General features: G+C 47.6%; 2 protein-coding genes across 6 annotated transcripts; one reads left to right on the top strand and one right to left on the bottom strand.

Moving 5' to 3' along the window:
- Window positions 1-902: 902 nt before the first annotated feature.
- Window positions 903-16,128, bottom strand: SF3A2 (splicing factor 3a subunit 2). Of its 5 annotated transcripts, none has more exons than XM_054980592.1 (10): window positions 15,791-16,128; window positions 13,539-13,653; window positions 13,231-13,397; window positions 11,924-11,995; window positions 11,783-11,829; window positions 8,387-8,496; window positions 7,889-7,938; window positions 5,823-5,963; window positions 3,153-3,221; window positions 903-1,382 (listed from the first exon to the last, which is right to left on the bottom strand). In XM_054980592.1, exons 3-10 carry the CDS (start codon window positions 13,354-13,356, stop codon window positions 1,047-1,049), a joined length of 951 nt encoding a protein of 316 aa, XP_054836567.1. In that variant the 5' UTR covers window positions 13,357-13,397; window positions 13,539-13,653; window positions 15,791-16,128; the 3' UTR covers window positions 903-1,046. The 5 variants fall into 5 exon arrangements, with proteins under 5 accessions (XP_054836567.1, XP_054836570.1, XP_054836566.1 ...); XM_054980595.1 differs by having other exon boundaries at window positions 15,835-16,128; XM_054980591.1 differs by lacking the exon at window positions 13,539-13,653.
- Window positions 16,013-23,168, top strand: PLEKHJ1 (pleckstrin homology domain containing J1). The gene is made up of 6 exons (XM_054980596.1): window positions 16,013-16,130; window positions 17,949-18,016; window positions 18,531-18,597; window positions 19,729-19,819; window positions 21,281-21,344; window positions 21,889-23,168. Exons 1-6 carry the CDS (start codon window positions 16,037-16,039, stop codon window positions 21,952-21,954), a joined length of 450 nt encoding a protein of 149 aa, XP_054836571.1. The 5' UTR covers window positions 16,013-16,036; the 3' UTR covers window positions 21,955-23,168.
- Window positions 23,169-24,069: the final 901 nt, after the last annotated feature.

The raw sequence follows: 24,069 nt of genomic DNA, 5'->3' as shown, positions 1-24,069 counted from the left end.
GAGCACTGTAAAGCATGAGAAATGCAACCACAGGCCACCTAAGCAAGCCACAAATTTTGCAGATTAAGACAGGTATCCATGTTAGTCTGCCTGTAGCAATAGAAAAGAGCAAGAGTCCAGTTGTACCTGTAAGACTAACAAAATTCGTGGTAGGGTGGGAGTTCTTTTGAGTCACGAAAGCTCCTACCCTACCACAAATTTTGCAATCAGCCTAGGTGCCAATTCGGACTCTGGATTTCAACACTGCAGGTTCTAGCTACGACTTCTGTGCTGTCAGGGGCTGTTCAATGCATCAAGAGATGCTGTCAGTTTGCAATGTCCTTCGGCTGCCTAGTCAGTACAATCCTCCTGGGCTTTTAAGAAAATAAAAGGACACAGATCCAACATATAACATAGCAAAACGCCTGAACCCAACGGATATTTTTACAAGACGTTCTGACATTGGTCTAGAAGTCACTATTTCTCCCTCGGCCCCCCACACACGCCCACATCTGCTGAAAGAATTCACCAGGAAATGTGACTCTATCCGGTGTAGCCATAATTGCGGGAACGGTTACCTGTTGCACTCAAGGTGTCAAATTCACTTGGCATGATTGTGTTATTGTAGTTCAAACTGCCAGGCCGGAACAAAGAAGTTCAAGGGGGGGGGGCTCTTTCTCAACATAAACTGCCAAATCAATCAAGAAATGTGACCGTATTTACCAAAGTAGGAATAAAGTCCAGATACGTTAACATACACATTTCTGTTTGTCTTCAAAGTGCTCCCCTGCTTCCTGCCTTTAGCTTCTGAACTAAAACAGCGAAACCACCAGACGCTCTCTGCCGGCACCCCAGGCCCTCTGCTAAAATTGCTGCACGTTTATTCAGTCCCACCCCGAGAGAGAAGAGGTCCACACAATGGAAACAAAGCAGAGAAATCTTTTTAATGAACTTACAGGATTGTGAACGAGAGTCATCAGAATAAATTTTTAAAAAATCAACAGCAAACAGGGTTGACACGTGGCAGGTAAACGCTGCTACAAAGAGTCCCCAATCGAGATTGCTTTTCAGTTGGTGGGTGGTGGTGGAGGGATGCTTCCGGGCCCATCTGTGGGGAGAGGGGGTCTTAGCATCGGAGGCATAGGAGCGGGAGGGGGAACGCCAGGAGCGGGTGGAAGCTGGGGTGGCCCTGGGGGCAAAGGCACGGGCCCTGTGGGGGGAGGCATGGGTGGCATAGCCATTCCCCCAGGCGGTGGGGGAGGGAGGGATTCTGGCAGTGGAGGTCTGGGAGGCAAGCCATTCATGAGGGGAGGCGGTGGGGGCCTCTTCACAGTGGCAGGTCCGGCTGGGATGCTCTGCGGAGTGGGAGGTTTCTCCATCTTGAAGTGGAACTGAAGGAAGAACTAGAAGATCCGGAAGGGAGAAAAAACTTATTGTCATCAGGGATAGCCAGTTGGGTTATTTCGATCACCTCTCGCAACCTCAGTTTACATTCCTGACACAGTTTCCAACCATCAAGTAAAAACTAATTTAAAATTTGACAAAAGCTGCACAACAAAGCAGTCCAATCAAAATGCAGCCCAAGATCCAGATCGGTAAAAACCGACTGAAATTCATCTGAACTGGAATGTTCCTTCCATCCCATTGAGAATATGCATGGTACAAGGGAACAAAAAAACTCTGGAGAGAAGGATGGGAAGATCAGGCTTAAAAAAAAAACGTGTTTTTTTTGGGTAGGATGGGTGGGGAGAGAACAAAGCCCCTATACCTGGCATGTAAAATTCTGCCAGGCTGGTGCCAGGCAATTCCACCATTGCTACAATTAGTAAGTTTCACTGAAGTAGTCGTGTTGGTCTGCAGTAGAACAGCAGCGTTTGAGTCCAGTGGCATCTTAGTGGCCAACAAGATTTCCAAGGTACAAGCAGGGCTTTTTTTCAGCGGGAATGTGGTGGAACGGAGTTCTGGCACCTCTTGAAAATGGTCACATGGCCGGTGGCCCCGCCCCCTGATCTCCAGACAGAGGGGAGTTGAGATCTAAATTCTCCTGTCTGGAGATCAGGGGGCGGGGCCACCGGACATGTGACCATTTTCGCCGAGTGCGATTTAACTTTAAAAAACTCCCCCGTTGTTCCAGCTGACCCAAAGTGATCTCATTGTGCAGTCCTGAGTTCCACCACTGAGTTCCACCACCTCTTTTCCCAGAAAAAAAGCCCTGGGTATAAGTGTTCAAGAGGCAAAGCTCCCTTATTCAGACACTGAACAAGGGAACTCTGATTCTCAAAAGCTTATACTCTGAAAATCTTGTTGGGTCTCTAAGGTGCCACCGGACTCAAATCCTGCCGTTATACAATTATTGAGTAGCAGCCCAAATAGCCCAGAGAAGCATGATCTCATCAGAATGCAGAAGCTAAACAGGATCAATACTTGAGTAGGAGACCACCAAGGAAGACTCGGCAGAGGAAGGCAATGGCAAACCACCTCTGCTCGTCTCTTGCCTTGAAAACCCCATGAGATGGAACTCTGTGGGCTCGCCATGATGAGCTGGTCGCAACTCAATGGCACGCTTTCTCTTTTACAATAATTGCCTTTGTTACACACATTCACGGTGTCTAGAGCAAGAAAGTGGCACAAATCCTTCCATAGGAACTGACAGCTTTAGGATCATTTCTGGGCCTAATGTGCACAAGGCTCATTTGATTCATGATGCTTTGAAAAAGTTGGATTTAAAAGGCAAACTGTGGCACGGCATCCAGATTCTGAATGCTGTTTTATAACGACGATGATACGCCTGCTTGGTATCCTGGAGAGTCAAGGATCTTCCTTTTGTGAGATGGCCTGCTAAACTACCCTAAAAATTACCTTGGTCTTGGTCTTCATTTTAAGACGGAAATTTTTAAAAGGTATGTTCAGGTTTATGAAGTTCGAGGCAAGTCATCAGGTATGGGATACTTGCATAACAAGATACTTTTACCGGTATCATTTTCTTTCCTGATGAAGGTAAAAGCCTCCATTTGCAGGGGCAATCTACCACCAAGTGTCAGATTGCTGGGGACAAGCAACATAGAAATGACAGCCGCTATTTCATGCCTCGCTCATGAGCATCCCGGGCCACTTGGTTGGCTGCTGCCATAGGAAGGACTAGACAGGCACTGATCGAATTCAACAAGAATTACCTGTTTAGTTTCTCGGTTCCAGTGGGTCCAAAACTTGCTTTCGGATTTATCGATCTCTCTGCTGGGTACCTGAGGGAGGAAGCAGGGTTTTTTTTCCCCCTTTAATTTTCTTTTCACTTACTCAAATCATAAAATAACGTGTATTAAAATAAATAACGGGCCATGATAACAAGAAGAACAGAAGCAAAAAACGATTAAGTTAAAACGTAATTATGCAACTTGCTTTACATAGTTATTATAGTTCTAATAAAGTCTGAGCATTATTTTTGTGAAATGGTATTTCCTGGAAGATCAAGAGTTGTCAGATGCAAGCTGGGAATGGATATAATGAGTTCCAAGCAGTAAAGAAAGCATCAGCACTTGCTTGGTTGTTTTTTTGCTAAACTAATTTGGAGAGACAGAACAGAGCAGTTTTCCAACGATGTTCATATTGCCTGCTGATTGTAATTTTTGTTGTAGATTTCCAGTACTGTAATATGGTGGATGGTACTGTTAGTAACAGGAATATAATAGCAACAACAACTGTGCTTATATACTGCTTTTCTATATAGATTAGTGCCCTATTCAGAGTGGTGGACAAAATCAATATTATCATCATTCCCGCAATACAGCTGGGGCTCAGAGGAGTGGCTTACCCAAGGCAACCTGCTGAACTCATGGCAGTAGTAGGATTCCAACCAGCAGAGTGCTGATTCATACAACCCAACCACTTAACAATTATGGTCCAGCAGCTGGAAGCATAGATCTTAAAACAAAATGTATATGGACCACACTTTCCCAAGTTAATTGTATATTTTTCTAACCTATAAAACTGTAGTCAAAGCAATTCCCACAGGAACAGAGTTTCAGACCGAGCTGTATGACAGTCTGACTAAATACAAAGCTCTGCTACCATTAGATGCTACGAACTTTGTATCTGTGCAGCTGAAGTGGGAAAAGAAACGTCAACCACTGGGGGGGGGGGTGACTCGGCTATGAAGAGGCGGCAAGTATGAAGAGTTAAGACGGAACCCAATAATCACTGAAAATTCCGTAATCTTTACTCATAGCTGTTATTAAAAAGGATCGTAACAGGGTCTTTTTACACGTGTGCCAAACACGAACTTGAATGAGGGAAACCCAAGCAGGTGCCAAATTTTTAAATTTATCTATTTAAATATAATCAATAAAACCCTTTTTAGATCAGGTAATAAATTCCACGTCAACCTTTTGTATTCGAATCATTTATCAGCTGCCAGTTGCTCCACTGGTGAAGTGGAATCACTTATGTTCTTTCGTTGTCCGTTCCATCAAGTCTATAGGGACAAGTTTATTTCCCCACTCTTAGACACACCAATTGCAGAGGCAAATAAGGCCTGCCTAGAGAAACTCCTAATTGATGGAAATCCAACTGTCTCCAGGCAAATAGCCAAATTCTGTCTCTGGTTAAATTCCATAATAAAAAGAATAGCCATACATAGTCTCCTGCTCTTTTTATGATTTTAACGTCAATGTTTTAAATATTAGAATTCCTGCAGTTCCCAGAGAACTATATACATCTTAAGATTTTAAATGCTAAATGTATTTTATGTACTTTACATTTTTACGTTGGATTTAATTATTTTATTGATTGATAAGGATGTATTGTCATTGTTACGGTCTCTGACCACAAATAAATTCATTCATTCATTCATTCAGCTGCCAGTAGGTATAATTTTTTTTTTACAACTCCTCCACATGTGGAAGTACGAACCTATGTTATTAGCGTATCTCCAACAATGTGAAGAGGACATCTTACAGGCACCTTTACGTTTTACTACAGTGCGATATCATCTGGGAAGCCTTTAAGGAACTTTTGCTTATTATTGCAAAATTGATTCTAAGAGATCTCTCTTCCAGAGGGCTTCCAAAGCTTTAGCTTGTATTTCTGAATCCCAACTGAGGTCAGTGGTTATTGGCAACGCCAGGGCATTGTGGACAATCATCCAGCTATTCCAAGGGAGCAATGCTCATCCCAAAGATGGAAGGGGAGAAGACAGCAGCAGATGAAAAGGTCTAGGAAAACAAAATCCTTGGGAGACACAGCGCAAAGGTAAAGGGCCTCTTATATTTCACAGAATCACCAAGTTGGAAGGGGCCATACAGACCTTCCAGTCCAACCCCCTGGCCAATGCAGGATGAGCCTAAAGCATCCCTGACAAATATTCATCCATTTCAACTTAACTTTAACAGATTCTCCATTGCAAACTTGGAAAGGAAACAAATGCTGCACAGGAGAACATTTTGTGAACGTCAACATTTGACATCCAATGATTTTTCAGTAGTGCTTAACACCTGGGCGCAGGGAGCAGTCAGCAGGAGTCTGACAATGGGCAAGCAACAGCAGGTGAGACGGGACGCTTCTCGGAACAGCATCTAACAAACTTCGTTCATTCATTTATTCCGTCTTGTACTTAATTCAATCAACCTGCCGTCCATGAAACAACTCTGCCTACAGAGCCCCAGTCAAATTTCAAAGTGTAAAAGAAATCTGAAATCCGGTTGGGGGGCGGGGGGGCGGGAGGAGCAACACTTTTCATCAAGCAAAAAACTCACTGCTAATTTTCTGCGCCTCTCCGAGCTCTGCCAAATCTCTGGTTCCCCCTTTCCCAGTTCCTGTGCTCCCCCTTGCCCCCTCCCTGCCGCAATCACCTTGAAAGCAATGGTCTCATAGGGCTCAGCTGCCATCAGGAGGTATTGCCAACGCCGGTCTGGGGGCTCGATCCTCTGCTCATAGGCTGACATGAAGCGGTGCCTGGGCATGATGCTTTCGGCTATCTCTGGGTAGTCGATCTGCAGAGGGGCAGAAACAGCATGCAAGAGATGGGGGGGTCTTTTGTTTATTCATTCATTTAGATATTTATATCCTGCTTTTCCTCCCCCAACGGGAACAGCACTGACCCCGCTTCCATTTTGTCCTCACAACAACCCTGTGAGGTAGGTTAGGCTGAGAGCATGTAAGCGGCCCAAGGTCACCTGGCAAGAATCCACAGTAGAGTGAGGATTTGAATCTGGGCCTCCCAGATCTTAATCCCACAGTCTAATACAGCACCCATTTCAAGTGCCGGGAATAACAATAACAACATCATCATCATCTCTTCAGGATGACTTAACAACCACTCAGAGCAGTTTACAAAGTATATCATTATTATCCCCACAACAACAATCACCCTGTGAGGTGAGTAGGGCTGAGAGAGCTCCTAGAAGCTGTGACTGACCTAAGGTCACCCAGCTGGTTTCAAGCGGAGGAGCGGAGAATCAAATCCAGTTTTCCAGATTAGAGTCCCACACTCATAACCACTACACCAAACTGGCTCTCCAAAAATAAGGATTTTGCTTAGCTGGCCCAACATTCAAGTTGATAGCCCTAGTTAAGGATTTTGCCTCTTCGTTCCAAACATGGGGTTTTCTCTCCTGTCACCCCCAGGTCAACAGAAGAATTGCAGTCTAACAACCTGCAGTCAAAACGGAAGTCCAGGAGAACCTTTTCTGGCACAAGCTTTCACGAGTCAAAGCTCACTCCTTCTGATGAACCTGAAGATAGGAGCTCTGGCTCTCAAAAGCTCATGGTGGAATAAATGTTGTTAGTCTTCAAGATGGCCCCAGACTTCTGTTTTGTTTTGCCACAACAGACTAACAAGGCTACCCCTTTAGAATCTGCAGTCCACTCTCTATTTCCAATGCAAAAAACTGCCAAGGAACTAAGGGAATTCTTTGAGAATCTCACATTAGAAATTTTCTCAACTAGGCAGGCTCTCCTTGTCTTAGTTTGTGCCAAGGTTTAGGCTTTTTTATGTGGTTGCAAAGATCTGATAACACCAATTTCAGAAAAAGAAAAAAATTATCTTGAGTTGAATAAGCAATCACCGATTACAACAAGCAAAAAACATACAGCCGTAGGCTACAGCATTTGAACGAAAGAAAACGATCAAAGGTGCGTCAAATGGAATCCTCTTTCCCTAGATGAAACATTTATTCCTATACTATTACAGAGATAGGAAGAAATATCTTAATGGTCCCAGATTTGCTCTTCAGGCTTATGCTGTTTATATCTTCCTTCATCATTTTTCTGGTCACCTACCTTCAGACAATGTGTCTCTCCCCTTCTGCGCCCCCCAGAGTCCTCCCAGCTCTTAAAGAGCTTCTTCTTCCCAAAAGCCCACAAAGCCCCTCCCGCAATAAACTCCTTAGGCAGTGAAGGGAAAGGAAACCTAGAAAACCTTGGGGTGGTCCCCATGTGACGATGTGCTTTCTTCCCTGCTTCCACTCAGCGGCATGGAAGAGTCAGAGCCAAGCTACAAGTGATGGCTGACACAGGTTGGACACTTGTCAGCTTCCCTCAAGTTTTGATGGGAAATGTAGGCGTCCTGGTTTTACAGCTTGGACCTCCATTACAGCTGCAAGACCAGGATGCCTACATTTCCCATCAAAACTTGAGGGAAGCTGACAAGTGTCCAACCTGTGTCAGCCATCACTTGTAGCTTGGCTCTCAGTCAACTGGTCCCTTGCATGGGGACAAAGTGGCAGAGCTGTGACTCTCCACCCACCAATGTGGATTAGTAGGCTGATGGCAGGTAGATTTGTTGCGAAGTAGCCGGGGTTTAAACATTTGTGCCATTTAATGGTTTTCTGTTGGTGGCTGCCTGAAATCGGAAATCGCTTTGACTCTGTCCAGAATGGGGAAATGCAGATTGGAAGTGCCCCAATAAATGGAATACCTGGAAGAGAAGACTCTGCTGGCCCGTCTCCGGATCCCTCTGCTTGGTCACTGAAAGGACAGGAGAAAGAGCGGTTTGCAAAAGGGAGACCAATTGCAGTCTTGCTCTACCCAGTGCTGGCTGTAAGCAGAGATTCTGCTGGAGCTCAGCAAAGGCTGAGTTCCCTGACGAGAAGTGCATGAAAGCGCATGGCCAAGCCCTGCTGAAAGAAGATATTCAGTTCTGGGGAGGAGGATTCAGGGCCTTGGACCGCCATGTCACTGTCACACCCCGCGTAAGGTATGCAAAAACATGGATATTTGCATAATCGATAAGGATTACAGGGCACAGCGCTTTTATGTGCAAAACATTATCTCTCTGTTACCCGCCCCAGCCTACCACCACCACACTCACAGCCAGGGATATATAATGAGGTCTGGTTTCCTATCATGCCTTTAAAGACTGGCCAAACACTATGTGAACAAAGGCCAAAGAAAGAGAAGACTGGCTGCAGGCTACCTTTGTAACCTGGTCGGCCAATTTTCACAAACTTCTTCACTTCAACTTTCACTTTTTCTGGAGCAGGCTGGGCTGGAGCTTCTTTGGCTTCCTTGGCAGCTCTGCGAGCTCTAGGGGGGGAAAGGAAAGAAACAGGTTATGAAAAAATGCCCCCCTGCCCCCGGAAACGAGGCTGATCATTGCAGGGGACAGCTGAACATATGGGGGAGAGATAATGGCTAGAGTGGGGACCCAGGTTTGAATCTCTGCTTTGCTGGGTGATCTTGGGCCAGTCACATACTTTCACTAACCTACCTCACAGGGCTGTTGTTGTGAAGATACAATGGAGGAAGGGAGAATGATGCCACAACTTGCTTTAGGTCTCATATTGAGGGTTTTTTTGAAGCCAAGCTGCAGCCGACTTATGATGACCCCATAAGGTTTCCAAGGTAAGAGATAAAAGAGGAGGTTTGCCGTTGCTGGTCTTCCCTGGCGGTCTCCCATCCGAGGACTAAGCAGGACTAACCCTGCTTAGTTTCCAAGATCTGACAAGATCGGGCTAGCCTGGGCCATCCAGGTCAGAGCAGGCAAATCTCTTGAGGCTGCCCACCAAGACAGCATCGTTGTCATTCCTCCACTACTGCCACAAAACAAGGTGACTGCTTTTAAACGGAGTAGAGATTCACAGCAGGATGGGCCAACCAACAGCTATTTAGTCATGGCAGTTAAATCAAACCTCCTTGTACTGGAGCAGCATGCCTCTGAGCCAAACCAGGGCGTGTCTGTGAGCAGCTGCAGCTGGGGGGCGGGGTTGAGGCTTTGGCACAGTGGCAGGGCACATGCTTTGTACACTGGAGGGGCCCAGTCAAATTATTTCGAGCAGCTGGCATCGAGGAAAGACCTTTCCGTGCCCGACAACTGCTAGAATCAAAGCGGATCATAATGAAGTCGCTGGACTGATGGTCCAATTCTGCACAAGGCGGGATCAGAGGGTCCTGAGCAAAGTTCTATGACCGTCCAGAGCTCAGCGGCAGGGGGGGATGCTTTGCACGCCCATTGGCTCAGGTGATCGGAGAGACTTTTCTCCACCTCGCAGCCTGGAGCTTAAGCATTCCTTCATGGGCGGGGGGGGGGGGGAGAGACAGAGACACATGCACACACACACTTTTTCAGCACACTACATTTCCCATGGGTACGCAGAAAATGCAAAAATGCACAGTATAAAACTCCCTGCCAGGATTGCCCGGCAGATAGCAGCTCTCTGAGGACCTCGGATGGAGAAAGGGCTTTCCTCAGAGCTCTCTTTACTGGAGACAGAAGGTGGGACCTTCTACACCCAAAGCCGGTGGTCCACCATTGAACTGGGGGGCGGGGGGCTCCTGAAGACATATGAAGCCTGAGCCAGACTGGAGAGCCTGCTATCTCCTACTTCTGAACTTCTAAGTGGGGAGGGCCAGGAGTCGCCCCTGGGCCACTCTGGACACAGCACCGTCTGCTTCAACTGGCAGCAGCTTGTCAAAGAGAATCAGAGAGGTCTTTCCTCACAGCTCCTGCTTGCGATTGTGAATAGAAACTATGGCTTGTCAAACACATGCTGTTCCACTGAGCTGTGGACCCTTCCCCTACGAAGCAGTCCAGTTACGGGCCCACCTAACCCAGCCTTGTCTCAGACTGCCAGTGGGTTTTCAAGCACAGCTCCTTGACACCTGAGATCCTTTCAACCGGAAACGCCCAATTTTGGGCCTTTCGGCATGCAAACCAGGGGCCCATGCAGCGCAATACTGTCTATGGGCTCTTCTGGCTCTCTGGCAGAGTAAAATCCTTCCCCAACACCCACAATCTTTTTAACCAGAGATTCTACAGACCAAACCCGGGACTTTCTGCACTGCAGGTGTACGTTTTGCCACCGGCAGCTATGCATCCCTCTTGCAGAAGCTGCGTTGTTGTCCGTATCCTAACTGTGGAATTTCCTTTGTGTCTGATGTCAGAGGCAGACAACTCCACCCCCACCCCCACATACAAAATTAGCCTCGGACGCACAACAAAAGCCTTCAGTCAAGAACAGCACACAAACACACCAGTGTCTGGAGAGAGATCTGGCTCTCTCTCCTCCGCCCAAAGCCCTCCAAGACAGTTTGTTATCAGGTGGGGGAGTCTGCCAGGGCTCAGCAAAACAGAAACAAGGTTACATCCTGCCAAGGAGGCACAGTGGCCTCCTTGTAGGTTTTAAGCTGGATGTGTTTCTGGTTTTCCCAGACATTCCTTACAAGAGTCAGTTTAGGAGGGGGGAAGTGGAGATCATCTGAATGGAGCCGCCATAACTGCCTTCTAGATTTCCACAAAGCAGAAGAGAAACGGAGCTTTCTCCGTGGTGGCTTCCCAGCTGAACAATCCCCTCTTCGGAGAGATTGCCCTGCTATTATTTTTGGTGCCAAAAGTGAAGGCACGTTAAGCTGCCTGGAAGAAATGTGTCACAGTTACTCTAATTACCCCCATCAAACCTTGCTGATCACTGCTTCAGCACTGGACCAGTTTTACCCGAGCCTTAATGAAACTGAACCAGGGCTTTACATTTTTGGTAGCCGAAGGTTTGCTGCTAGAGCATTCAGATGGTGCTTTTACAAGCGGTTTTACAAGTTACACTGGTGAAGTCTGATGGTTTTTAGGGGATTTTAATATTATGCAAATCTGCTTAATACTATGCAGTATTACGTGGAGCGTTTACGTGGAGATCCAGCAAATGAATGAAATACAGACACTTGGAGGGAAACTGAGGCAGAGACAATGATTTTAAGAGAAGTCAAAGAAAAAGTGAACTTAGGGAAGTTGTGTGTGGTGGTGAGGATTGCTAGAATTAGACTTTTTAAAAAAGGATGAAGCAAATTGGTGAAGGAGTGACCTAGCACCAGATCTAGCAAACTAAGCGGAGTCCCCATGACTAGAGGCTGTGTATCTGTGCCTGCCGGAGGCAGACAGAATATGGCTATTGCACCACAGACTACCTGATTACCACTGCTGGGAGACTAGATGACCTTATCAGTATTACCCACATACAAGGCATAGCTCAGAAGAACGAAGCCCACTCCTTGGGCAAATGAATCAGCCCTGCTGCAAGCTTTCCCAGAGTTGCTACCATTACTCAGTCCCCTGCTGTTCATGGGAATTAAGTGAACTGCAGTTAGGAGCCCTGAAGTGTGTAACGTGGTTTAGTTTTTTAAACTGTCAATAGTAAAAGCTACTGCTTTGCTTTGAATTGGGCAGAAAATTAATTCACTTTCTTAAAACCTTTATAGCAATCTGGATCAGAGCAAGGGGGAAAAAAACAGTTTTGCAAGGGGAGAACTCCATGCTCCATTTAGCAGAGAGAAGCAATATGAATGAAGATCAGGGAAGGATACTTGTGGGTTTGTAACTTACAAATTGGTCTGGTGTTTTTTCCCCTGGGTATGCGCCAAGTAGCTTCCCTGTGGAAAGAGAAAAGGCAGGAGAAAATTCATGGCAACTCCAAATGGCTGGCAAGGCTGAGAAGGTCCCAGAGGTACGAAAACAGAATCTCACCTCATTGTTGTGAAGCGTCAGGCAAAGCTTGCATTCGTAAGAACCCAAGTGATTTTTCATAAAATAGGGATCCTGACAGAGAAATCAAAAGAAGTATTTATTTAATGTCATTGTGTCCAGGTCCTCAACAGGTTTCCAAAATGGTGAAGAAGTCAAATATATTTAAAAATGGGGATATCTAACAACAGCAGTGTAGAAACTAGAAATTTAAAATGATAGCTAGTTTTTAAAAAAATCAGACAAGAGTCAACAAAAAATCAACAAAAAAGGATGGGATAAAAAAAATACTAAAATTCTGAAAAAATCATTAGGCTAGACAATGACATAGGTATTCCAAAAACAAAGTGTCACAAATGTGAAGGCCCCGTCCTTGGGGGGAATGCCCCACCCCACCCAAAGGTGAAGAATGCTGAGCAGAGCCCTACTCTGGGGGGCAGACTCATCTGAGAACAGTGGGCTCTTTCGGCACCCCAGCTTTGGACTGTTCAGGTGAGAAAAAGCACCTTCAGTTGGGCCTATAAACAAACTGGCAGCTGGCCTTTTTTCAGCAGTGACAAAGTGGTAGCAAACCTTGCTCACAGTCCTACTGCTGCATTTGGAACCAATCAGAGATCCCAAGCTGCCTGCAAGCCACCCCTGCCGGATGGCTGGGCCCTGTAGGAGCCACGCAGCATGGAGGTGTAGCTAGCCATTCCCAAAGGCACCCAACGTGCACCTAATATAAACTATGGACAGAGCCAGGTGGCAAGAGATGGCTGGTAATTGCCTAAAACCACCAGTTCAGTCTTATAAATGCCATTCCAATATTCCCTTCCTTTTGGATTACTACGAGAGAGGAAGGCGGGGACTCAGATTTGGCCCAAATGACTTTTAGCTGCTGATTCCTCAAACATAAGAGAAGAGACTGATTGCTCCTTAGTTGTTTTATCTATTAATGTCTATTGGAATTCTAAGATTGTAAGTCATAAACGATTTGGAGTTTGCACGAGGCTGACTTTACTGCTCTGGGATGCTGACGGATAATTTTCTATACAAGGAAAGTAAACCCTGCAAAAATACTTGGGAGGGGGGCACAAAGTTAGTGTTCCTTCCTCCTTTAGAATCAGTGAATCTCTATTTGTCACCTTGATTGTGCCAATGAGAGTCTAGATAATAAGACATAACGTAAAGTTCTTAAAATGTAAACATTAGTGCACGATGCCTGCTCTTTGATCAGCCTTTAACATACAACATTTAGATAACTACAAGTGATGCTTCCTGTCTGCAGACAGTTGCTTCCTGTCTTCTGCACCATAAAAGAAACTCACCTTGTTGATATCAATTGTTTCCAGTGCTAGTTGCCTTAGCCTCTCTCTGCGGTCTCGGTTGCTCTCCGAGGCTGAGGCAACGCCTCCGCTTCCCGTTTTACCTCCTGGACGGTGCTGAAAATCCATAGCTGATGCTTTTGAGCTTCAGTATGATCAAGGAGAAAAGGCTGAATGGGGAGGGAAATAACATTCTAAGTTGCCTAGGTCACATGAAGTTGGTTTTAAATTAAGGAGAATGGCCTTGCTGGCTCCGACAGTAGACTCTATCTAGTCCAGCATCCTTTTTCACAAATTGGCCAACCATCTACCTGGGTATCAAGCTGCCTTCTAGCACTGGTATTCAGAGATGTAGTGCCTCTGGATGTGGAGGCTCTCTTCAATCATCATGACTAGTAGTAGAAAAGAGCAAGAGTCCAGTAGCACCTATAAGACAAACAACATTTGTGGTAGCGTATGAGCTAGGTGCTACTGGACTCTTGCTCTTCTCTACTGCTACAAACAGAATAACATGGCTATCCATTTTGATCCATGAGTAGTAGCCACTGATAGACCTATCCTCCATATATACACGCTATGTATGCTAGCGTTCATCGCTGCATCTGCTGGCAGTGAATTCCACAAGTTAATTACTCATTGAGTAAAGAAATACTTCCTTTTGTCCATTCTGAACCTACCGCCCATCAACTTCATTGGGTGCCTCCAATTTTTAGTATTATGAGAGATGGGAAAAAAGTTCTCCCTATCTACTTCTCCACCCCACACAAAACTTTATAAACATCGACTATGCTCCCCTTCCATTCTCTTTTTTTCCCTAAAGTGAAGACTCTTCAACCTTTCCTCACAGGAAAGGTGCTCCAAACCCCTAGCCACCATGGATGCCATCTTCTGCATTTTTTCGATCTCTGCAATATGCTTTTTGAGATACGGTGACCAGTGTACAAAGGATTCCAAAAGTCTCCCCAGCATAGAGTTTGCTCTTTTCACTGTTGCCACAGCAGACATTTTCACAGAGCTTTCTACTACAACGTGAACATTTCTTTCCATTTTTGTCTCAGCTCGTTCAGACCTCATCAGCTCAAAGTTACAGGTTTGTTTATTTTGCTCCAACGTGCCCCCCTCAACTTTAAATATGTGCCGATGGGATCTGAACTGATGAAGACTGTGAGGCAAAAATTCCTTGGCATTAGCAGCTGTCTAAGATCAAGGGGGTGCTGCAAAAATGGGATGGGGAGGACAAGAAAGATAATTGCTTAGCTGTCCACAACTAATTCAAAGGATTCCTACCTATGCAACTTAGCTCCAAATTAATAAAGCAGATTTCCCAATTTGACTTCCCAAACCTGCTCAAAACCACACAGTACCAGTAACGGTTACCACCCTTCAAGTTTGTAGTTCTTTCCCACAAACAAGCTTTCTCTAGAAACCACCAGGACAGCAAAACTCTCAAGAACCACATCGCAGAGGGAAGCAACAAACTTTAACACAATCTTTCCCTCATCGCTAAGCCCCACGATCTGGCAAACATTTGCTTAGCAGACTCAGGTGAATCGAGAGTACTAGTAGGAAGAAGCTGCACATAAGCTCCAAAGCAAGGGCTTAGTTCAGGTGTTGGAGCACGTGAGCAAAATGTTACACGCAGACTGCAGTGCCAAGGGCACAAATTTATAACTGTTAAATTTTGCGTTGTTGGTGAGAAATGTGAAAAGAGGTTGATGCACATGGAAGAGTAAAAAAGGTGACAGTACCACAGATAACCCCCGTGACCTGGAGAGCCCAGGTGAATCTGATGCTGTCAGATCTCAGAAGTTAAGCAGGGTTGGCCTTGGTTAGCAATTGGATGGAAGATCTCCAATGAAGACCAGGGCTGCAGAAGCAGGCAATGGCAAACCACTTCTGTTAGTCTCTTGCCATGAAAACCTCACCAGGGGTCGCCATAAGTCAGCTATAACTTGAGGGCACTCTCCACCACCACACCACAGAAGACCCTAGTGTTTGTTATCATTAACGGGCTGAAAAACCATACTGCATTGCAGAGGTTAGAGAACAGGACTAGGACTTGAGAGATCCGGGTTCAAATGCCCACTCTATCATGAAGCTTACTGGGTGGCTGCGAGGCAGAAGCGCGCCCTCTTTCTCAGCCTCACAGGGTTCTTGCACCGACTTCAAAAAAGGGGACGCTGCCCTCAGGAAAACCCAGAGCAGAAAGCCTGGTTACCTCAAGGAAGTTTTATTTATTCATTTTACTTCCAGCCCTCCTTTCTCTTTGGGACTCGAGGTCGATTTCAAAGATCCTGAGTGAGGACGAACAGAGTTGACAGGTATACTGCAAAGATATACGGTTGCCAGCTCCGGACGGGGATATCCCTGGATATTTGGGGGACCTCAGCAGAGAAGTGATGCCACAGACTCCTCCCTCGGAAGCAGCCATTTTCTCCAGGGGGAACTGGTTTCTCTAGCCTGGAGATCAGTTGTAATTCCGGGAGATCTCCAGGGCCCACCTGGAGATTGGCAAACCTAACGGGTAGGACCCTCCCCAAGCAAAACGACCCGCCCCCCTCACCTGCCTTCCGCGGCGCCCCTCGCCGCTCCTCCCGCCTCTTTCACCTTCCAGCGGCAACAACACCAAACAGCCAACGAGCCACACGCAAAAGATCTACTTCTGGGCTGACTCGGTACTCTTCCGGGTGAAAAAGGAAGTGGGGGCGAGGATGAGGTTAAACCGGAAGAGAGCGAGAGAGCATTCTCGGAGGTGGGACCATCGAGAGCGAGGCGGCCGGAAGGGCGCCGGCGGGCGCGGCCGGCAGCGATGCGGTACAACGAGCGGGAGCTGCTCTCGCTCTCGCGGCAGCCGGCCGAGAAGGCGGCCGAGATCCTCATGCGGGCGCCCAAGAAGGGAAGCGGTGAGGGAAGGGTGACGTCCCGCCGCGGCGGGCGGGGGGAAGAGGGCGTGGTGTGACGTCACGGGGAACATCCGGGTCTCCCGACTCCAGCTTGGCCAGCGTGGATGGGGGAGGGAAGGAGAAATGGCGGTTGGGGCTGTCCCTTCAGAGTTGCCAACTTCTCCAGATGGCGGCGGGAGATTTCCCGGAATTCCACCTTATTTCCAGGCCACCTGGATCAGGTCCCCTGGAGAAAAAGGCTTCTTTGGAGGGTGGACTATGGCATTACACTGCGCTGAGGACCTTCTCCCCACGCTCCATCCTCCAAAACTCCAGGAATTTCCCAACCAGGGGATGGCAACCCTTCTTCACATCTTTCTCCTCTCCCCAGTCATGAAAAAATGGGGCAGGGGCTTTTATCTCCCTTTCCCCCTGTCTGATAAGTTCTGCTCCTTGTCTATTGAAGTCATGCAAATGGGGATCAGTCCAGTAGCACCTATAAGACTAACAAAATTAGTGGTAGGGTATGAGCTTTTTGTGAGCCACAGCTCACTTCACAGGTGAGCTGTGGCTCACGAAAGCTCATACTCTAACACTAATTTTGTTAGCCTTATAGGTGCTACTGGATGTTAGAGCGAGTGTAAAATAACGCTGCGGAATAAACGCTGAGCTCATTAGAGAGGCAAAAGCTTTATTTGAGGAAGTTACATACTTGAGGGAAAAAGGGGAGAGATAGATCCTAGCTATCTGACTACATCTAGCAGAGAGAGAGAGAGAGAAGTAGTATGGCAGGAGAGAGAAGAAGCAGGATATTGCCCTGTTTAGCCCAATAGGAGACAAGACAAGGAAATGACCCCCAGGAAACAAGAGAGGTGCTTCTCTCACTGCCCTAACTAAGTGACCCTTGCTGCCCCCTGCATGGTAGGCTCTTCTTCCTTCTTGCTGCTGCAGTACACCAGACATTGCTATTTCTAACACTGGACTCTTGCTCTTTTCCAATAATAATGCTATTAGTTATAAACTGTCTCCTGGATTTATTAGTCCTCTATGCAAAAATAAAGGTATGATGCGGCTCTCTTTGGAGGGGGATGGTCTGCTTCAGTGGTTCCTCTCTGCCTGCCCCCCATCCTCGTACAGTGCAGTGGGGAAGGGGATGCAGGCCGTGTCTGCAGCATGGAAGGCTGGGATGGGGGGATAAGCAAGCAAAGCTCACAGCCGCCTCCCTTGAGCCTTACAAGAATGATACACGAGCTGCACGGACTCGGATGCATTTCCCAGCCCACCTTCCTCCAGTCTTGAATCTCTTCTAGCCTTAAAAATAAACAAGGAAAGGGGCTTAATTTCTGTGCCAAAACTATTCTGGGCCAAGCACTATTCTTGAAGTAGCCCCCAGACCCAAGCATCTTCCTGTCCCTTGCTCTCTTTTCTAGAGCAGGGCTTTGGGTCTTGGTGCTGGGGAAGGGACTTCTTTCTTTGAAAGATCATTGGCAATCACCTCATTTCTGTTTGCCTTTATAATAAAGCTGTGTAAAATTAAATGCTAGATGCGGTTTGGCATTGCAGACACCGGTGCCATTTATTGCACTCACAATAATGTCTGCCAAAGTTACCAGTCCTCAATTGTTCCTTTTCCTCCTCCTCTGTGGGTTGTGGCTGTCCCCTTCCAGCCCCTGGAGCAGAAATTGTAGGAAGTCCCAAGCCTTCTGCCCTGTGGACAGAGTTGCTTCTTCATCTACAGGACGAGCCTTCCTACGTGTGTGGTTTGTAGCTTTGCATTTCCCAAGCGCTGGGCTGATGTGCGAACCAATGACTGAACAGCTCCTTTTCTTTTCTTTGCAGTACTGAAGAAACGTCTGGTGAAGCTAGTTGTCAATTTTCTCTTTTATTTCCGAACGGATGAAGCAGAGGTAAAATTGTCCCCTCTTGCAATTGCTTCCAGCAAGCAAATGCCTTTGAGGCGTTATTCAAACGGCAGTGGCAGTACACAGTGCATACAGTATGGTCTAGTGGTTAGATTGTTGGACTTACGACTCTGCAGACTGACACTGGATGACCTTGGGCCTGTCACCCTTGCTCTGCATCCCCTAATCACAGAATAGTTGTGAGGATAACAATGGACGACGTGTCACCCTGGCCTCCAGAGGAAAAGCAAAATTTTAAAATGTCATAGATGGGTACCTATAAAGTTTAACACAGAGATCTTGGCATTCTGGTTCCTTTCGGGCTCTGGTGCTAAAGTTCGGAAGCACAGGTCCCTCTATGACATCAGAGCAGCTAAGCCAATGGCAGCCACAGAGGCCATGAGATCAGTGTAGACTAGTTTCTAGTCATACTAATAATTGTGCCAGCTTGAGATAAATGAAGACTATTTAAAAACTTCCATCAAAACTGGTAAACCATCTGAATCTCTTCTGTTTGTAGCCCATTGGTGCTTTGCTGCTGGAACACTGCAGGATCCGCCAAGAAGAAGAAAATGTTTTTTCTATAGGTGAGTCCTAGAGGGAAGTGGGAGGGAGACAGAGCGTATAGGGACCTGTGTGTCACAGTATACTTTTCTGGGAAATGTGTGCAGTTGGAAAGGGATTGGGAACCTTTGGCCCGCGGGACTATGGATTTGTTTGTGGCCAGAGCAGTCCTATTTGCATGATTTCAGTAAGCACGGAGGAGAAGGACATCCCCCTCAATACGGCTGTTCAGTGTGACACTGCGTGAGTCGCTGCTCTGGGTTTCCTGTCTGTCTTCCAGTCAAGAGTCTCACCTCAATCAAGAGATGGGCTCTGTGGAGGGTGGGTGTAAGTTCTGCACAGAAGTGAACTCTTCCTGAGGAGGAAGCAAATTATCAGTCACAGTTCCGAAATGTGCAGGCTATTCTTTTGCCTCTAGTATTGTAATTGAACAGGCTGTCCTCTCATTCGAGGTTAGGCCCATATTGTGAGGCAGCCGAAGAAGAGGGAAAACGTCGTCCCTCTCTATGTCTTGAGGGGGAACAACAAAGGTTGGCAGAGATGAAAAGTGTCTCTTGGCCTTGCTCTTCCAGAGAGGCTGGAGATCAAAAGTCCTCCAGTAACAGCTAACTCGATCCCTCTCTCCCATTCAAGGCCTGATGTGTTTTTGTATCCCCAGTACTCAGGCCGCCTCTGAACATGGAAATATCGAGGCTTGTAGCTTGAGGTAGACTTAATGTGATCGGACTAAAGGCCCCTGTATTCTAATTTGCTGCTTTGCACATTGACTGGATGGCCCACCAGAGGCCCAGTGGCCAAAACGTCCATCTGCGCTTGTGTCCTGCTGGCCACTGGTATTGAGGCACACTGAATGCACTGGCTGCATTTTGCTCAACAGCCATCCGATTGGCCTATCCTTCATGGGTTGACTTAATCCCCTTTTTAAAAAAACTAACCTAAGGGCTAGTATGACATATTATGAGTTCCACAGCTATCAACTAATAATATACGCCCCCATAAACGATATAAATTAAAGGAAAAGTAACGAGACCTGGGCCCAAATCCAGCCTGTCAAAGCTTCCTATTTGTTGCCCCCCCCATCCCAAGAGCAAGCCAGTATTGGCCAGAGACATGCTTCATGATGGGGTGGGTGGGTCTTGGCTTCGCCTTTCCAGGTTTCCTTGAAGAACCAGACAGGAAGTACTACTTTGAGTGCGATACGGCCGAGCAGTGCCAGGAGTGGATCGAGGTGCTGCGGAGAGCCAGGTGAGGCTCCCCGTTCTGGGCCTGGGGGATGCAGTGGGTCCTCTTGGTCCTGTCGCTCTTAAAGAACATTCCTGGGACGCCTGCAATTTCCTTCAGCGCAGAAGATCCCGAAGCATCCTCCTTTAGGAGCTGACACGAGTCACGTCCCCTTGTCAGGCTAGGGTTTGGGAGACTCGGCTGCGATGGTCATTAGGTAGCCTCTTTGTCTATCATATCTCACAAGGCTGTTGTGAAAAGGAGAACCAGGTCCACTTTGTGGAGCTCCTTGGAGGTACAATAGGATGCAGAACATTAGAGGGGGTGGTATGCTGCCGGGAGAGCTCGTTCTCCTCCACCAGTCCTTTTTCCTAGAATTTCTCAGGTCCTTTGTTAGAGGTAGATGTTTTTGTCCAGTGCCTTTCCTAGCACTTTTTAAGACGATGTTTTTGGGAGTGGGTATTGTGCTGTGTGACCCTCTTTTGTTCATGCCCCCTTGAGCCATGTCTGTGAAGGCCCGCCCTGTTCCAGCGCTGACTACAGGGTCCCACTTGGGTCCTGGCTAGCATTCCTGGGTGTGTAAAGATTTGCACCTGTGGGGTGCTCTTTTCTCCCGTCAGGAGTGCCTCCCCCTAACACACTCTGATCCTGGTGGGTGGGGGACAGGGGACTCCTGGGCCAAGATTGAGAGGGCGGTTCAGGCAGCAGTGGGAGGGGAAAGGAGGGAAAGTCACAGGCAGGGATCCAAGCCCCTTTCAGCTAGATGAGGGGAAACAGCCGTGAAGAACTTTCTGAGCAAAGGGTAGGAGCTGCCTCATACCTGCATTGGGGAGGGGCTCAGGTCCATAAGAAACCCCTCACTCGTTTTGGCTTCTCGTTCCCTGACCAAACAGAAGTACTAAAATCATAGAGGACAGAGAGCGCACAGCACTGGGAGAGGCTGCAGCTTGGCTCCTTCTAGCAGTTGTTTCCTAGAAACCTAACAGCATCTGTCACATTATTCTGTCCTTCCTCCACAGAGGACACGTGCCTAGAAACACCCCCCCCCCATTTAAGTTCACAACTTCTATGCTGAAGATAGTTTCAGGTGGGTAGCCCCGTTGGTCTGCAGCAGAACAGCTGGATTTGAGTCCAGTGGCACCTTAAGAGACCAACACGTTTTTCAGGGAATGAGCTTTTGAAAATCTGAGATCTCTTCCTTCTTCAAAGGGAGCTTTGACTCTTGAAAACTTATGCCCTGAAAATCTTTTTGGGCTCTAAGGTGCCACTGAACTCAAATCCTGCTAACTTCTGCTCTGTGAGATAAGCCATGTGGAGTGTTACCGCCCAGAGAAATTTTAGGGCAGAACAGTTGGTTTCAAGTTCAGCTCCACACACACCTCCCAGGCTCCTCTGTTGCAAATCCTGCCCCCCCCCCGCCCGCCGCCCCCCACACATTTCTGCCAGCCAGGCCCTCAGTGGCTCTCTTCTCCATTCTACCCACAGCTATGAGTTTATGAGAAGCAGCTTGGTCTTCTATCGAAACGAGATCCAGAAGATGACGGGGAAGGTGAGGGACTCTGGGGAGGTGGCATGCAGCAAACGAGATGCTTGAGAGCAGGAGAGGTGGGGGCGGGGACATCCTTTTAGGCTGAACCAGCCACACCCCGCCAAGAAAGGTAGGAGAGTGCGCCGTCCGTGGGCTGTGGTCTTTGAAGCAAGATTTGGAAAAAGTTCGATTGCATGTTGAAAATGGGGGCAATTCTGTTGATAGGTCGAGTGCAACTTGAATGAATTCAATAACCATCTCTTCCTGGGGCTGGAATCGGGGGCGGGGGGCGGGGTTAGGAAGCCAGGACTGCCCCTTCTTGCAGCAAGAGGTGCTCCCCACCCCAAGATTGAACTTAGGGGACCAGGCAGCTGCCTCTGGAAAAAGCAGGTTGATGTATGGTCAGGTTACGGCACTTTGAAGCCGTCTGGGGGGGGGGGGGTTGGCTTGCTCCCAGGGAAGTGGGCAGTTTTTTTTTTCTGATGCTGCCGGGTGACTGTGCATCCCCCTCCCTATGACCTCTGCCAAGATGCCCGACTCTTTCCCTTTCTCTTCTTGGCCACAGGATCCTTTGGAACAGTACGGCATCTCCGAAGAAGCTCGTTTCCAGCTGGGGGCAGGAAAGCTATAAGCCCAGCTTGTTGGCTGGTACTGAGTCCTCACCCAGCCATAAGGACTGAATTGCCAGGCCTTCTCTCTTTGGTGGGGAGGGCAGCAGCGGCACTGTACACTGTTAATTTTAACAAAACGCTGTTGTCCTTTGATTTTAGTCCCTAAAGCAAAGGAATTTTATAGTTTTTAAAAATAATAATAAGGGAATCTTGACTACGTGCACCCTCTCTGATCTGTTTTGGTGCTCCCTAAGATTGTTCCTGGCACAGTATTGCCTCCAATCCTTGGTTGAAATAACCTACCTCAATATTGCCTTTAAAAATGTATCTCCTTTACAATGAGTTTCCAAATTGCATGCCGTTGGGAGAACGCTTATAAATCCAACAGCAAGATGCCTGCTGTAACTCTGCCTGATTCAGCTCTTCAGCTGTGGGGCACTTGACGAACGGGGCATTCAGTCATTCATGGTGCAACACAGGAAGAGGCTGTCAAAGGTGGCTGCCACTTCCCTCTCTGCACAAGTCTCTGTTCTAGTTTGACTCTCTTCCCAACAGCAGGTTCCCCTGACCCCAAAGAACCAAGCAAAGACTTAAAAGAGTGAAAAAGATTTGTCTCTGAATATGGAAGACTGAAAAGGCAGAGTCCTAGTGGGCTAATATGATTGGGTAGCTCAACTGGTATTACTAAAGCAGTTTTCCTAGGATGTAGGTCCTAGGCTGCCAACAACATTGAACATCAGGTGTGATAGCTCCCATTTTTGTCTGCTTGATGGACCAGATCTGGAAGGCATGTTCAAACAGACCTGACCCTGGTGCTTTGATAGACTGGGGTTTATGGCTTACCCCCCGTGGTACAGTCACTCTCTGCCAAAATTAAGCTGATACCAGCCAGTGCAGACTAGGGCACAAAATGGTACACCTGAACCTTTCGGGGCCAGTGCTGCCCCGTGGCAGCATTTCCTTACCTAAAGAGCACAGCTCCTCACCTCTTTGGGCTTCTTGTTGAATGTATGTAACAGATGCTGTGAAATTTCTGCGGGCATTCAGAAAGCTCCCCTGACCTCCTCTGGAGAACAATCAGCGCATCGCTTGCAGGCTCTTCTGGTTCCCCTTTGTGGCTTCTACGTTAGTGGCTAACTGCTCCTGCTCTTCCATGTAGCACATGTGGAGTGAGAAAGGAACCTGTGCACACAATGATTTTCTCACACTCCCTCAATAAAAACTGTTGTTTAATTTATAACATATGTGGGATATCATCTTTGAGAGTTGGAGAACTGCAGGCAGGAAGGCCTGTGCAACCTTGGACTAGTCACACAGAGCCAAACCCACCCCACAGGGCTGCTGTAAAGAAAAATGGAATGTAGGGTACACCCTGAGGCTGGCTAAAGGAACAAAAGGTAGGGGGTGGGGAGAGGAGAGAACGGCTGTCACGTCACAGGGCTTCCGGCTCATCTCGTCAACCACTAAACCACATCTCAAGTGAGCAGGAGGGATCTGGGGAAACCAGAAGCCCTGCTTTGGAACATTTTCTGTTACAGAAGTTTCAAGGCTGATTATTGCAGCTGTTGTTCCATTTGTTCGAAGGCTCTGGTCCTCAGTTGCAGGAACAGGGGAGGTAAACAGCTGCCATCTAAGGAAGGCAGAGTGGGGGCTGAACTCCTAAGGCCCTGGGGCCGCTTTCCTTTGCACACCCCAGCAGACGTTTAGCCTGGTTACTGCTTCGCCCAGCCCCTGCAACTCTGGGCAGGACTGGCACACGTGACATGGGCTGGAGGGTAAGGGTGGGTGTCCTGGGGGTGGGTTCAAGCTCAGCTTGCAGGAGAGAGACATCCCCTTTACGGTCTTTCAGCCCTCTGCGTTTCTCCCCTTCTCACCCTTGGCAGCAGTCTTCCTTGCAATGCAGCTCCCCTCTCCTCCAGAACCACTGCCTTTGGGGACTCCCTTGAAGGTCCACTGCCAGTATTAAAAAGCCACAGTAGAGGAGACCTCCTGAAAGGCCCGTTTCTCCCCTGGTCCGTAAGTTAAAGCGATCCTGAGCAAGAATGAAAAGTCTGGGAAGTCATGTAACAGTCAGACGGCATCGAGCCGCTCGCACTGGCCAGCTGAGCAGTAAAATTCTGCCCAGGACTTGGAGG

This window comes from Eublepharis macularius, chromosome 5 (genome assembly GCF_028583425.1).
Source record: "Eublepharis macularius isolate TG4126 chromosome 5, MPM_Emac_v1.0, whole genome shotgun sequence".
NCBI classification, from domain to species: domain Eukaryota; kingdom Metazoa; phylum Chordata; class Lepidosauria; order Squamata; family Eublepharidae; genus Eublepharis; species Eublepharis macularius.
Note: the sequence above shows the minus strand (reverse complement) of the source record. Positions and strands in the feature narration are given on the sequence as shown.